At 40.1% G+C, this 16,238-nt stretch overlaps 1 protein-coding gene across 1 annotated transcript in view; it reads right to left on the minus strand.

Annotated features, from left to right (window-relative positions):
* The window catches only part of LOC144772579 (matrix metalloproteinase-20-like), a 198,650-nt gene that overhangs the window by 137,657 nt on the left and 44,755 nt on the right, over window positions 1-16,238 (minus strand). The window contains exon 2 of the mRNA XM_078657008.1: window positions 6,575-6,819. Coding sequence (XP_078513134.1) covers window positions 6,575-6,819 — 245 coding nt within the window. The remainder of the gene's footprint in view (window positions 1-6,574; window positions 6,820-16,238) is intronic.

Consider the following 16,238-nt stretch of genomic DNA (forward strand, 5'->3'; position numbering starts at 1 on the left):
GAGATTAACTGTGCTAGTTCATGATGCTTTGAACAAGTTTGAGAAAACCTGGTTGCCATTTCGACTTACATTAAAAATGGAAAGCACTACAGGGAAGCGTTCTGGGGTGGATGGGATGTTCTTAGATGCAGAATTCTCCTTGACTAGTCCTTCGAACCTTTGGGAAAAAGGGTCATATCCATATGATAGAGGTACAGGCTAATAATTGTTTATAATTATAACATACGACTGTTTGTCCCTGTGCACTGTGGTACGGTTAAGAGACCTATGTTGCAATGTGCTGTGAGTGACCATTTAATATCTTCGCTGTTTTACATATTTTTTTAAATTACAATGAAATATCCACTCTGTTTAGCCACTCAAACTGCCTATCAGAGGATGCTGGTTGGAACGCCACTCCTGGACATAAACACATGTTTGAACAAGACAAGGAATCTGGAACACATGATCCTAGAAGACCCCGGTTGATTATATGGAAGAAGGCAACAAAAACATCTTTATTTTTAACTTTGTCGAAAAATGTATAAAAGTTAATCAGATGGTACCTCACCCAGATTGACCGAGAGGTGTACTGGGTGCTGCAGGTGCATACACAGGGTCTGAGGCCAGAGGGGAATGCTTGAAACTTTGCGGTGGTCCTGTGTTATAGCGTGCGGGGCTTAACAAAGGATTGCACAGTGACTTTACCCTGACGTATTTTATTCAAGACAATAGAAAACAAGGCCTCGTCTGGCAGTGGATGGTTTTTGCAGCATGTAATGTTTGTTAAAAGTCCAACGAACCTTGTTATACTAATGAAACGTATGTATTTATTTATTTATTTTATTTATATCATTTCTTAAGCGCACTGTTAACAACCGGTGTCCTGGCGCTGAACTGATAACTCCCTAAACTTCAAGCCTCGCAACTAGAGAGTGAAAAGCCATGTTTTCAGATTTTTTCTGAAAGTCAACAGGTTCATATTTTGTTTAAGGGTCGGGGGAAGGGCATTCCAGGCCTTTGTCGCTCCCTTCACAAAGCTTCTGCCCCCCAACACAACTTCTTGAATCGGGCTGTTTTAACCAGCCCAAAACTGGCCGACCTCAGTTGTCTGCCGGGTCTATACCATTGGAAGAGCGCCTGAAGAAATACCGGGCCCTGACCGTGCAGAGCCTTAAAGACAATACACAGGGATTTAAACAGAATCCGCTTTCGCACCGGGAGCCAGTGCAGCTTCTCCAGTTCCCGGGTGACCGATGAAAACTTAGGCAGATCCCCTATAAGGCGGGCAGCCGCATTTTGTGGGACCTGAAATTTGTTCAGCAGTCCCTGTTGAGCCTCAAGGAGAAGGCTGTTACAATAATCGAGGCGTGACAGCACAAGTGCAGTCACCACCGTCTTTCTGCTCCCAACTAGTAAGAAGGGGAGGACCTTCCTGATGATCTTCAACGTCCAATGTATGGAAGAGGTGATAGGTTTGAAGGAGAGTAGATTGTCTATGATCACTCCTAGATTCTTCACCTTCCAGGTAGGAGATGGTGGAGATCCCATCTCTTCCGGCCACCACTTCGGGCTCCAGAGATTTGTGTTGGACCCGAAGGTAAGTACTTCGGACTTGGAAGAGTTCAGTTTTAAGCAACTCTTTGCCATCCAAGAACTGACTGCTAACATGCAGTCCTGGAATCTAGCAGCCACCCCTAACTCTTTCCCCAGGAGCACTGAGACCACAATCTGAGTGTCATCAGCATACGATGTTAACTCGAACCCAAAGGATCGGATCACCGGGGCAAGAGAGGAGACATAGATGTTGAATAAAGTGGGGCTTAGGGAGGATCCCTGAGGGACCCCCCCTGGGAGTTCGAAAGGTCTTGAATCGAAATCTCCCATCGCCACCACTTGCACCCGATCTTTCAGGAAGGCTTTAAGGATACTCAGTGCTCTTCCCTTGACTCCGCAGTCCTCTAACCGGTCCACCAAAACAGTATGGTGGACCGTATCGAAGGCCACAGACAGATCCAGAAGGACCAGCACCGCCTGACCCCCTTCGTCCAGTGCCTTCCTAACCTCCTCTGTGGACTTGATCAGGGCGGTCTCGGTGCTGTGTCCTTCCCTAAACCCATGCTGAGCTAGGTCTAGCCCCTGCGAGTTGGGCAGAAATGCACACAACTGGAAGTTTACTCTCAGTGAGGAATGAGAGGAATTTTCCTGGTGGAAGTAAACGAAAGTCGAATTTTAAATCTAAATATGGGACGCGGACATTTGTAGGCTTAATTCAATTATAGTCCATTGGCCATCTTTGCAGGGACCTTGTTCAGTAGAGATGAAAACTGGTCAGCTTAGAGCAATCATAGACCTAAGCCCACACTGCACAGAAATGCGTATTTTGCTGTTGCATTTAAATCTATACATCTTACTACTCAAAGGAAAGAATAATGAAACTCATAAATAAGGAAGGATTGACTATTTTTTTTAAATAATCTTTGCATGCCTTATTTCTACTCACTAACTTCTGATCTTAACTTCACAATCTTGTTGTTAACAAATTCTTCTGCATTTACGCATTTTGTTAACCTGAATCGCTGCGTCATTTATTTATAAATGTTTTAAACTCTACTGCTAAAATTGCAGACTAGTCTTTCTGACTCTAAAGTGTTTTAGTTTTATCTTTTAGTCTCCCAATGCAAACGTTTTGATGCAATTAGAACTTTTTATTCAATTTCTTCAAGCAAAACACAGGGGTCTCGAGCCCTGTCCCAGCTTCTGATAGGGCTATGTCCTCAACCCTAAGTGAAGCTGGCGAGCCTTCCCCTCTTATTTCGGCCCCTGCTGTTCTGTCTGGCTCCTCATTTCCAGTATAGAAATCGTGTATTGCAGGATCCTATGTCTAGTACTGGAGTCCGGAACCAGGAGTGTGCTTGTGAGTGAATGAGACTGAGTGTGAATCAGTGAGTGCTTATGTATTTGTGAGGGTGTGTGTGTCTATGAGTGAGAGTAGGTGAGTGTGAGAGAGCAGCCACGGCCGGTGGTAGGTGTAACTGCAGGGTGGTGACGTAGGGAGGAGGAGGGGAGGGTTGCGCGCGCTGCATCACCAAATGTGATGCAGCGTGCGCAACGAAATTCGTTTTATTTATTTATAGGTTTACTTACCTGTTAAAGCCCGTAATCCATACATTACAACCTCCCATCCTGCCCCTCCTCCTCCCTACGTCACCGCCCTGCAGTTACACCTACCACCGGCCGTGGCTGTGAGAGAGTGAATGAATGATCGTGAGGGAGTGAATGAGTGTGACAGGCAAAGTTTGGGAGAGATAATGTGTGGGAGTGAATATGAGTGGAAGTATGGAGGCGTGTCAGTGAGTTAAAGGGAGTGGGCCCGATTCACAGAACTAACTTAAGACAAAATCCTAAACTTACTACCCTATTGGTATTCACAGAAGGAACTTACTCATCTCAGTATTCACAGAAGTTAGGAGTCCTAACTTTAGGACTCCTAATAGCCTTCTGTGAATACCGAAAGTCTTAAAGTTAGGATTTTTCTCAGTTTAGGAGTAGTAAAGTTAGGACTCCTAACTTTCGGACTTCTAAACTGAGAAAAATCCTAGCTTTAAGATTTTCGGTATTCACAGAAGGCATTTAGGAGTCCTAAAGTTAGGGCTCCTAACTTCTGTGAATACCTAAATGAGTAAGTGCCTTCTGTGAATACCAAAATGGTAGTAAGTTTAGGATGTTGTCTTAAGTTAGTTCTGTGAATCGGGCCCAGTGAGAGCCAATAAGTCTGAAAGAGTGTGTGTGTGTGTGTCTGTGAGTGAGTGGTAATCATTGAGTAAGTGTGGTGAATAGGGGTGAGAAACAGTGAATGAGAGTAAGAGTGAGTGTTCTGTGAATGAGGGAGAAGGAGTGTGAGGGGTAGGTAGTGAGTAGTTGTATGAGTGAGAAAATGTAAGTGAGGAGTAAGATAGTTCAACAGAGTAAGTGAGGAGGAGTGAGTGTGAACAAGAGTGAAAATGTAAGTGTCTTAGTTTTGAAAGTCTGTAACATGGAATGGCACACTTATGATAATTCTTAGATTTTTGTTAATGGCAACATTGTGGCACTGACATATATTGGAGGTAATTCTTGGCATAAGGGAAAGCACCCATGGCAAAAAAGCAGGTGCGGGCATACTGGAGATAATATTTGCTATGTGAGGGAACAATGTTCGGTAAATTACCTAACAGTTTGTTACCTAAATATGTACTTCAAAAATATTTTGGGAAGAGTTCATTAATCAAAATCTCCACTGGCAACATCTGTAGACACAGCTACATATGTTTGCTGCCCAATGTCGAGTAGTACACCCCTCAATAAAATGTCTGAACTGTAGAGCATTTATGCACATTGAAACTGCGAACCCAGGCACAGAGGATGTGTCTTCTTGGACATGTCATGGTTTGCATAGGTGCAGTAATCACCTAAGCAGCGCTAGTCAGGAAAAGGAAATTCTTCAATCTTGGAGAAAAGTTGTGTGCCCTAGTGAATCAACATTTATTTCAGAATTCAACTGTACGAGTTGGCCATTCCTACAAGCAATAACTGAAATGTCTTCATTGTTATCAAACTCTACTACATTTGGATCAAAATTCCCCACAATTCCATTCACTAAGGTTGGATGAAAAGATCAAATGCTGCAATGAATAATATAGGAATGGAGCTACATCCATTCGGATTCTGTTTGCAGTGAGTGGGAATTCTCCAAATGGGAGCCATAGTTCCAAAACAGGGTGCTCCACACTTCATGTCCCTCTGCCATATGTATGACAATTCTGCGGCGTTCCTTGGCTTCAGATCTAGTGCAGAAAATTACAAGACTTTATCAACCAGTCTCACTGTGTGAAAAATACTGTAGTCTTAGGCAATCTGAGTGGTCATATTGCAACCATTCGGCAGAGATCTTTACATTCAGGCCTCTGTGAAGGACAGCTAATAAAACTCGAAGACCCAGCTTAGTTCCTGTACTAGCTATCAATGCTTAATTTGAGCCCATGGTTTCCGGTGCTCAGCACTGAATTATCAACGCCGGTCCTTTTCATGAGCACCAGTTAAGGACACATTAATTTTTGGTAGGCACGGGGAGATTACGTGATTTTCTCAGAATCACAGGACGTTGAGCTAACGCCAAGACGCGAACCTGGTTCCCTAGCTCGGAACTTGCCAACTCTGGCCATTAAGCCACATGATCTCTCCACTTTCATGGTTAGTAGTTGGTTCTGTTTTAGGCAGCGCTAACAGGAGAAATAGACTGGTGCGAGCTGCCTCCTGACCGGAGCCCTGGCACTTTTACAAATTAACCAGTGCTAGCTTTGTTGTGAGTCCAGAAATCAGAGGAGCTTGTGAGTGTGGCTCTGCTGACTGCAGATTGCAAATTTACTTAATTTATGTCCTGATGCCACCACTCGCTTGCGAATGGTGAAACAGATAGTTCTATCTGTTTCACAGCCTGGCTAAAAAACTAAAATTGCTAGACTTGACCATGTTTAATGGAAAAATAATAATAGATGATTATTTGTCCTCAATTTCACTTATACAATGTAGACATGAATGCTTTGCCCATATTCACATGCATTTAATAATTAGCACTTTTTCAAATAAGTTTATGTAACTGACCAAATGTTTACAACCTAATTAAAGGAGGACTAAGCACAAACTCCCCAACTGGGAAACACGACTGAGCATCATTTCATTGTATTAGAATTTGACAAATTCAGAGAAGGTTTAAAGATGAAAATTTGAATTTTCTGAGTGAACAGTCTTGTGGTTGACATTATCTGGTAAAAGGGTTTTCTGGGAGCATTACATGATGGTTTGGTTGCCTAGGAACACTATGATTAGTGCTATGCATGTAGGAGACAGAACCAGACATTAGTGTCTGTTGCAGAAGATGAATGGAGAGCTATGCTGTTATCGGGGTGATTTATTCATCGGCACTGTCACCATTTGTAAGTTAGGAAGAAAGTGACATCTTGGAAGCGATTGGCCACTGTGGTCTCTGGTAACGGCAAATAATCCTTAGTGAAAATGTATTTAGCTGTATGGTCAAGAAAGATCAGAGAAAAATTATGCGTAAAATGCATAGAAGGCTTACTCATACGCAGTCTGCATATGCTCTCCCGGGCGCTTCCTATGAGTCTATTGTGTGCTGCTAGACCATTTCAACGGGTAAAGCCTTGAACAGCCAGAGACACATTTGTATATTTGTCTGAAGGAGAGTGAATATTTTCTGCGAAGGCCAGGTCTGGCACTTGCATGGGTAGTATGACTAGAAACGTTTAGTAAGGTAGCCAGAAGAGTGACTGCATATTGCTTGTTCATTAGACAGATAATCTCCAACCGGCATCTCTCCATTGATCACTGATATAAAGTAAACTCATGTGAAATACAATTACATGAAGCAAACTACTAAAAGTAATCCAATACTTGGTTGCTCAATTATTTAAACCTCAAGCCATGTCTGAATTTGTATACAATTCTGTGGGTGTTTTTTTGCTTGTGATTTTCCAATTGAATAAAATGCAGGGCGAACACTTCAAGTACACATACATGGACAGAAACACGGTACCTGTAAGATAAACTATTTTTGGGCCATTTAGGTTGTCCAGGGAACAGTCGGTAGTTCTCCACATCAGGTACTCCACAGCGAGGAGCCTTCATAACTTCCATAGTCGTGTAGTCTAATTTTCCAGTGATTGGAAGTCCAAAGAATGTTTGCATTTCTTTGATTTTGCCTGTCATGGGATTTCCTCCTGCTACCATCTGACCTACATGTTGGTCACCATCTTTTGTGAAGTATTTGTCAAGGTATTCCTGTAAATTAAAGAGAAAGAAGTTACAGTAAAAGTGCATATCTTGAGTAAACACCATTCTCTCCTCCGGCTCAAAGAGCAATCTAGTCCCAACAGTCAGTACTATTAACAACCACCACACCTTCCATATTGCCATCAAGACTGTTTAGTCCATTAACCCCACACGCTGAAAGGCACTCCAACAGCTATAATACTTGCATCTCAAGTACTGACTGCTTTTCCAAGCACCACACCAAATATAAATGAGAATACTGTGTTGATGCATCTCCTTTTGATATTTGTGTCTAAATTAAGGGTGGGCGGAGTTCATGGAGTTTTACTCTGAGGAATTCCATGGTGTTACCTAAAACTCCATGAGACTCAGCGGAGTTCCGCAAGCAAGCATAATTCAGCACGTCGTGCTATTCATTTTTAGCACCGGGAACTTGTTCAGCATGAACTGCACCACATGGCATGCCAGAGGGCGTGGCTTCTTTTTGTTTTTCAAGTAGATTTTCTACATGTGCTCGAAAATCACGCTAGGGGTTGCATATTGGGCAACTTAATGCTGGCTAGCCGCTTGTGAGAAAAACTATGCCATGCAGTGGTTGGAGGAGTTTTGCCAGAACTTCGCACTCCAAGAGGGGCGTGGGATGGGCAAAACTCTGTAAACTCCACCAACAGAGCGAATTCTTTCGCCCATCCCTAGTCTAAATCTGATCTCATCAATAGGAAACAAGTTCATAATCTACATGAGTACCCTTGATTTGCATGGGTGAAATGGAACCTTAGAGGTAATTGTCTGATTCTTAATAATAACAATTTAATTAACAATAACAAACGACTTTGCACAAAACTTCACCCTTTCCTGAAAACTTAGATTGCCTCTAATCTGTGGAAGTAGAATCTCACGCAAACACAGATGTGCCTTTATTGAGCCAACTAGAATAGTACACATTTTACTGATCTCTAGCGATTGCATGAGGATTCAAGTGCATTGGTATTAGTTGTCCTTATGCAAATGAGGCTTTGTGGCCAAATGACAAGTACATTTCAATGAGGGACATTTAGGGACAAATGGAATGGCATTCGGTACATTGCATACACTTACTTGGGATTCAGAATGCACAACAAATCGACCTATTGTGCTTCATTTACCTTTATTCATGCACTATGCAGCATATTTTTGGTACCAACAATTTCACAGGACACAAAATCAAGCAAAAAGATAAGAATGGAAATAAAAGTGAAAAGTGAGAAAACAAGTCCAATTGCTGCTTAAGACACTTTCAACTGTTTTGAACCTTTAAGGGTCTGCGATTGAATCAGAGTAGGACAGAAAAAGGTATGATCCCCCTAAAGTGGTAGCATTCAGTCCTGCACAGGTATAAAAGTAACAAGGAAAAAAGAAAGAAGCCAAAGAAAGATGAAAGCAAGAAAAAAGGCAAGAAAGGAAAAACAATAAGGCATTAAATGAAAGAAGGAAAACATGAGGACAGCAAGAAGGAAGGAAAAAAACAAGGAAAAAGAGAAGGAACAAAAAGACAAAAGGAAGGAATAAAAAAAGAAAGAAAGATTACAAGAAGCAAGAAATGGTAAGAAAAGGGCAAGGAAAGAAGGCACAAAAAGAAGGAAAGTAGGCAAGAAAGAAGGCAGGTGAAGAAAGGAAGAAGTGAAGAAACAAGGAAAGAAAGAAGGAAAGAAAAAGAAATGAAGGTAAGAAAGGTAGTAAAAGAAAGAAAGAAGGAAGGAAGAAAACAGAACGAAAGAAACAACTAAAGAAACACAAAGAAAGAAGGAAACAAAGAAACAAAGAATGAAATCAAAAGGGAGGAACAAAAGCAACGAGGAAAGAAAAAAGAAAGAAATGAAGAAAGAGAAAAGAACGCAATAAGAAAAGAAAGGCAGATTGATTTGCAAAGATTGAGCACATGAGCTCATATTCATAGTGTGTGTTGTCCGTATTACTGTTTGCCTTGGACTTTTGATCTAATCATGGTGTCTAACACTACCTGAGCGTCATAAGGTATCATCAGGTAAATCTTACAAAAGTACACATAAAAAACTTTATGGCCCATAAAATAAAGAGTACAGATGACAACGTGAAGGCTATAAGGTCACCTCGGTTTATTATGTAATGAAGAGGGATGGGAAAAGGGTGAACAAATCTAGATGTCTGCCAACCTATTACTAAATAAATCATGTTGGTATTAAGGAAAATGGTTTTAGAAGATAGCAAATAGGAGGTCATATCCCAAATTAACAGTTGGTTCCTCATTAGTTGGGTACAATAACAGTCTGTTCTGCAACCTATCATCAGTCTGCAACACTTTGAATACACCCTGGGAGACCTGTTCTCAAAGGTACCTTTACATGTGTAAATTTGCTCATGTGTAAATCTACTACTGCAGCAAGTTGTAAATCTACAATATTCCTTTATTTTCCATTTCGGAGTGCATAGATGCACCTAAATGAGTGCTTACATATCTCCACCTTCTAGTGGGCTCTCCTACAACAGGATTTAGGAGTGTAAAATTATTAGGAGTAACTTTTCCCCGGTGGGTTGAGATTTCCACCACTGTGATTGTGATACCTTACGGAAAAGTGTAGACTATTTTACATATTTTTCTGATAAATATAAAGTTTTTTTACAAAGTCTATTATTAACCTAGAGCAAATAAAATAAAATGTTACAGTACATTAACTCTTTAACTTAAATGTGTAATAATTAAAATATATTTATTTAATTCATAAAAATTATTTCTTAAAATGTTCTTAAAAAATCCTCATGCGAAGAATTAATTTAAATTAGTTGTAATGTTTTAACACAAGGTATATGTAATAATGTAATAATCTTCATGGAGTCAAGGTGTAGTTCCAAGTTATCATTTATTGTAGCTGAAGTTACAGGTGATATAGATGAACCAAGATGGTAGTTAAATGGTTAAATAAGTAATATAGTTGGCCCCACCAGGAGCTGTCCTCCTGGATGCTCAGCCTTCCATCATCAAGTGAAGGCTCATCTCTAGTAAGCATTCTATGACATCTATAACATTCTAAATACAGGCAAGCTGTAATGCATGAGAAGATAGATGACAGATAGGGAGATTAGAATACACTATACAACATATCCCCTTTTCTTACACTAGAGAAGAGAGATGTGAATAACGGTATGCACTAAACAGGAAGAAGAGGTAGTGTAGAAAACAGAACTAATAAGAATTAGAATAAATCTGTCTATAAGAGGAATAATATAGAAAAAGTTAATGAAATAAAATACAAGACACAAGGAACACACATCCCCTTTTCTTATTGCAGAAAAACATTAATAAGAAGAAGAAGATAGAATTCATGGTTCACGGGATCGTTAACCACACCAATTGGCCAGACTGGCGTAATTGTGAAACTATGAACCAGTTAGTGAGAGATAAACCAGAATGAATAAATATAATCAGGAATTCTAGTAAAGGTGAAATTCAAGTAAAGTAAAAGAATAACACCTAATCAGAATAAGAAAATGTAATCAGCAATAATAATAAATTAGAGCAATATTATTAAAGCATGAAAACTTAAGTATCACGAATATCATAAAACCAAAATTCCATGTGACGTACGTCTACGCACAGGAATTAATCAAAAGTATTAAAACTATTTTGCGCAAAAAGAAGATATAATATTAATAAAGAGAGAAAGCTCGAGCAAAACTATCATAAAACAGCGCTAAATTCAAAGAATGACGTCAATATTTCATATTATAAACTGGCAGCTGTAGACATCAATATTGTCTATTAATAAAATATGCATCAATTAAATAATGAAAAACATTTTCATTTTAACCCAATAAAGCTAGCTGTAGACATAAATATTGTCTATTAATAAAGCATGTATCAATAAAATAATGATACATTTTATCACTTTAATCTGACATTTATGTATGTATTAATTAATAATCTTCTTAAACTAATAGGCGTAGGCTAATAGCGTCTACTGATAAAATGTATATATTGAATAATGACATTAAATATCATTTTATACCAATAGGTGTAGACAAATAATGTCTACTTATAACTTATTCATAAATTAGATAATGGCTGAAATTGTCACTTTAAACTTATAAGTGTAGACGTTTATTGTCTACTCATATAATAACTGTAAAAAGATAATCACTAATTCAAAGGAAGAGTTCTAACTTTGGACACTAGGTGACAGTATAACCAAAAGTACATGTTTAAATTATATTAAAATACATTACGTTCTGAATAATCTTTAAAACTTTCCGGATAATATTCGATTATTCCAATGGAGGATGGCATCTTTACAATGTTCTTTGTAGAGGGATTTTGATGTGGAAAGTTCGGTTAATAAAAAAGATCCGGTCCCAAACTTGAAGTCTGGTGAAATTTGTGAGGAGCATGTTAACTGCCTGAACGACAAAAAAATGAAATAAGCACAATATTTCGATATATCCTCACGGTGTGACGCTTATGAAATGATTGAATATGTCAAATTCATAATGACGGAGCGCAGAGGAAGCGCAAGCCGAGTGGCTCACGGCACGCTCCAGCTTCCAAACGTCCTTTGCCAGTCTTGCAGATCGTAATGAGCATACGACGTCATGGAAGGCTGAATGAACATCGCGCGGCACATGTAGCAGGTGAGGTGCTCGAGCATTATTTCAAATTTACAATACAGAGTAACCGTCATATTTAAATGTCTCAAAACGGAAAATTGCCATAAATTTTGATAAAGTTCACATTTTCTCTGCTTTTAATGTCGTCATCAGCAGTAGCAGGCATAGATACTTAAAAGTGGTTATTGAAATGGGCAGCTGTTGGTTAAAAGATGTCGCACATCTCTTTTCAAGCTGACACAGATCATGTAATTATTACATATTAGTGCATCGTGAATATAAGCGTTTTGTCTTTTATTTGTGGTGTCAAATTTTATAACTCCAAGGTGTACGGGTTTCAGACTGTATTTAGAGAGGAAGTGTATCGGATGACTTGCTGTTTCAAAGCTCTCTAAATGTCTTCGTTTCTTTCAGCTGTTCCCATAAATCTGTGTTTATGAGACAAGCAGGGTCGGAAAAGGGCACTCATAACAGATGGTGATAAATAAAGATCCATATCTCGGGCGGTTGCATTTGTGAAGCCTTTCCTTTCGTTCTTTACAAAATAAAGCCGGTGTTTGACAGTTAACTCTTAAGTTGTAGGAGTATTCACACAGAGGCTTTTTCCAAATTATTCAAGTGTAGCTTTCACTTAATTATTGTCACTTTGAAAAAGATGCTGCAGGTTTACTAATCATTATCGTGTAGTGTAGCTTTCATTTAACAACTGTTTGTATGAAAAGCATATTGCAGGCTTACAAATCAGCATCTTGTAATTTGAATTTAAAATAGGAACAGGCTTGTGATGATAGTTTATCAATATTTTTCGTGTAGATTTCCAATGAGCAGGTTAATAAAGCATAGTCAGGCAGTCTCTTTTTAGTCAGGAGAAATTGTTTTAACATAAGCAGTGGTTTTAAATTCAGGTGCAGCTGTTAATAATTTAAAAGTTGAAATAAGAACTCACCAAGCTTAAGTTGATGTTGGCAAGCCCAGGTGAGGCTGACCGTTGGCAGTTGGTCACTGGTGGGGCAGGGGCAGCCAACTTGTATAGTTGCAAGAGGGTGCTTGGGTTCTTACTTGTTGAGTTAGAGTTCTTGGATATAGTTGAAGATTTTGAATCAGTAAAATTGATGTAGAAATCCTTTAAAATAGTATCCACGCAGGGTTTGTAGTCCAATCGTCGCCAATGTAATAATGTAATAATCTTCATGGAGTCAAGGTGTAGTTCCAAGTTATCATTTATTGTAGCTGAAGTTACAGGTGATATAGATGAACCAAGATGGTAGTTAAATGGTTAAATAAGTAATATAGTTGGCCCCACCAGGAGCTGTCCTCCTGGATGCTCAGCCTTCCATCATCAAGTGAAGGCTCATCTCTAGTAAGCATTGTATGACATCTATAACATTCTAAATACAGGCAAGCTGTAATGCATGAGAAGATAGATGACAGATAGGGAGATTAGAATACACTATACAACAGTATACTTATACATTTCATTTTATTTTTAAATTAGGTTTAATGTAAGTATTGTTACATTTTTTAATATTAGAGCAATTATTTAATATTCATACATCATTTTTGTAATGTTAGAAAAATATAGATATGTTTTTCAAAAGTCACAATAATTGTATTAATGTAACATTAGTTCTTATGGGGGGCCCCTGCCTCCCTTATTTTCTATGGGAGTACATTACAGTACCTGTGATGGGCCAAGTGTAATGCTTGACTTACTTTAAAGCGTGTCTGAAGTATGTTTACTACTGTTTTCCCACCATTAAGGCTGTAGTACTCTTAGAAGTGTAGTTTGTGAATAACAAAATGTTACTTTTTTAGGTGGGTGTTTTTAGTAGCTGATCCCTCCCTAAACAGCTCCTTACTTTCTCCTAAACATCTTACATATTATAGGGTCTTGCCTACAATTAGATTCCCAAACTGCATGTTATAGTAAGTAAAATGCAATTCACAAACCTACTGGTAGAGATCTCCACCACTCCTATCTTTTCTATGGAGAGATCTCCACAAATGTAAGTTTACTACCTAATAACGCATGTGGGAGGGGTGGAGGATTAGTGGGAAAATACAGAATATCTACAAGTTACAATACAAACACCCACCAACAAAAGAGTAAGTCCATTGCTATTCACATTGCCAGTCAAGTCATGGTAACAGCACACCCTATAGGCACAGGTAGGGAAGACTTCCGCTCTCCAGCTCAATTCATAAGAGCACAGGGAGCAGGCACTGGAGTGCACTGGCACTTCTGTTGCTTGCAGGTTCCCTCTGCACATAACACATGCACTCAGGCCCTGAGGCTTACAGGGCCCTGTGTACTCAGACCCTGGAACTTTTCAGGAAGGGAAAACTCAATGTATAGTGGTTCTCTACTTCGGTTTGGGGGTGGGTACTGGAAAACAAATCTTGGAACAGTATTTAGGGCTTACTGGTCCCTCAGGGGACAACCTGTAACAGACTTCCCGGGGCAAAATAGAGAACCTGTCTAGGCTCAAATGACATGCAGGTGCCTCTAAGCTCTGGGGCACTTTCCTCAATCAATACAGCACATCAAATGAATGGCTAAATTAAATTAGGATATTCCGGGCCACCGTGGGCCAATCCTGGTGGGGATATACGTCCTCCATAAATAAGCACCCAGAGGATGGCGATATAGTCCAAATTAAAAGGTTTAATACGAGCAAGAAGTAACTCCAGCCACAGTAAAGCTACTGCTAAGCAAACTGAGACTATCATTGTTTCTTTGAATAATCACATTCTATTACAGAACACAACAACTGAATATACCATTAGTGTAAAGTAGGAGGAATAAACAAGAAATGGAGGTAAACAATACATTAAATATATGCAAATGTAAAAATGAGATACCACACACCTCCGTTCCCAAAAATGAGCAAACATTTCCACATTACATTTTTTCAGACAATCCAACCACCACAATTCTATTAAAGTTCCAAATGCGACCATTGTTCATTCTGGCAGCACTGTGGAACACTTAAGTAACCTGATAAGGAGTACTAAAATTCAAAGCACCATGTCTCTTTCCAGGTAATTTAATCTTGACCCAGTCACCTACCCTGACTGTTTCGAGTTTGATTGCCTTGCGGAGATCATAATTTTCTTTCAGTCACAACTGCACATTCCCTTTCCTCTCTTTCAATGTGACACCCCCCTGATCACAAACATTCCCCAAATCATGTTTGTAACTTTTTACCCATGGAGTGTTTATGAGAGTGTTGGGAACTTGTTTTAAGCAGAGAGAATGGAGTAGCACCTGTTACAGCATTAGGTGTAAATCTTTACTTCTGCACTCTTTTCTTCACCGCTTGTACCCAATCTTGACTATTTGAATCGGTTATTTGAATAGTCTCCTTCAATGTCCTTTTAAATCTCTCTACCATTCCATTATTCTCTTGATGGTAGAGAGAACATTTTTTATGCTTGATTCCCCTTTCAGCCATGAACCTTTCCAATTCCCTGCAAGTTAATTGCAACGCATTGTTTGTAAGTACGCAAGTCTTATTTCCTTTTCTACTGAACAAATCCAACAAAAACGTAATCTCACAGTGGCAGTATTAATTTCAGTTGTTACTGCAGTCTCTGACCACCTAGAAAACAGGCCTATGGCAACTAATGAGTATTTGTTGACTCCTCTAATACCAACACACTGATTGTATGACCCCTCCAATCTGGGTTTAGACCGAGGTACATCACCGAATCTGCTCTTATCTCAGAGACTGATAACATCAGAATGTCCCTGGATATGGGGCATTCTATGATTCTGGTGCTGTTGGACCTTTCCGCGGCGTTCAACACTGTTTCTCACGACATCATGCTCAAAAGGTTGGAGGAGGTGGGACTAAGAGGGTCAGCCATGACATGGATGAGGAGTTTTTTGTCTGGCCGTCTGCAAAGTGTAAACCTCGGTCCTTATCACTCTCCGCCCATGGAACTGACCAAGGGGGTACCACAGGGCTCTTGTTTGAGCCCTACTTTGTTCAATATCTATGTTGCCCCTTTGGCCAGTCTCCTAAGGACCTTCGGGTTTATCCCTGTCTCCTACGCTGATGACACACAGCTCCTTTTTCCATTCAGTAATTTAACAATGACGGTCCAACAAGCCTTCTCTGATAGAATGTGAGCTGTGTCCCAGTGGATGGCAAATAACTTCTTGCTATGCAACGTAGGGAAAACAGAAGTAATGCTGTTCAGGGAGGACCCCTTCTGTGGACCCCGGACTGGTGGCCTTTAGATCTAGGCCCCAACCCCGTCCCTAGATTAGTTGTAAAAAACCTAGGCGTTCGTCTGGACCAGGCTCTTACTTTTAAAGAACAAGTAGTGCAGACGGCTGGCTCTTGCTTCCACATAATCGGAATGCTCCGGAAAGTCTTTCCTTTACTCCCGGACTCGTAAAACCTTAGTCGAGGCGTTAGTCATTAGTCGCCTGGACTACTGTAATGGACTTCTGATCTCAGCTAATGACTCCCGGCTAAGCAGACTTCAAACAATCCAGAATACTAGGGCCAGACTGGTTCAGAATGCCCCTCCCAGGACCCCATCGCGCCCCCTACTGGTGAAACTCCACTGGCTGCCCATCCGCCAACGGATTAGGTTTAAAGTCTGCTGTATTATCCACAAAGCTCAACACGATCTGGGCCCATCCTATCTGGCCGAGAAATTTGTCTCCTACACTTCCTTGCGTCCCCTGCGCTCCAGTAGCAAAAACCTTCTTGAAGTACCGATCATCAAGAGGACAAGAATGGGAGGGAAGGCTCTCTCCTATCTAGGCCCTCGTCTATGGAACAAACTTCCTGACT

Source organism: Lissotriton helveticus, chromosome 8 (assembly GCF_964261635.1).
Source record: "Lissotriton helveticus chromosome 8, aLisHel1.1, whole genome shotgun sequence".
Taxonomy (NCBI): Eukaryota; Metazoa; Chordata; class Amphibia; order Caudata; family Salamandridae; genus Lissotriton; species Lissotriton helveticus.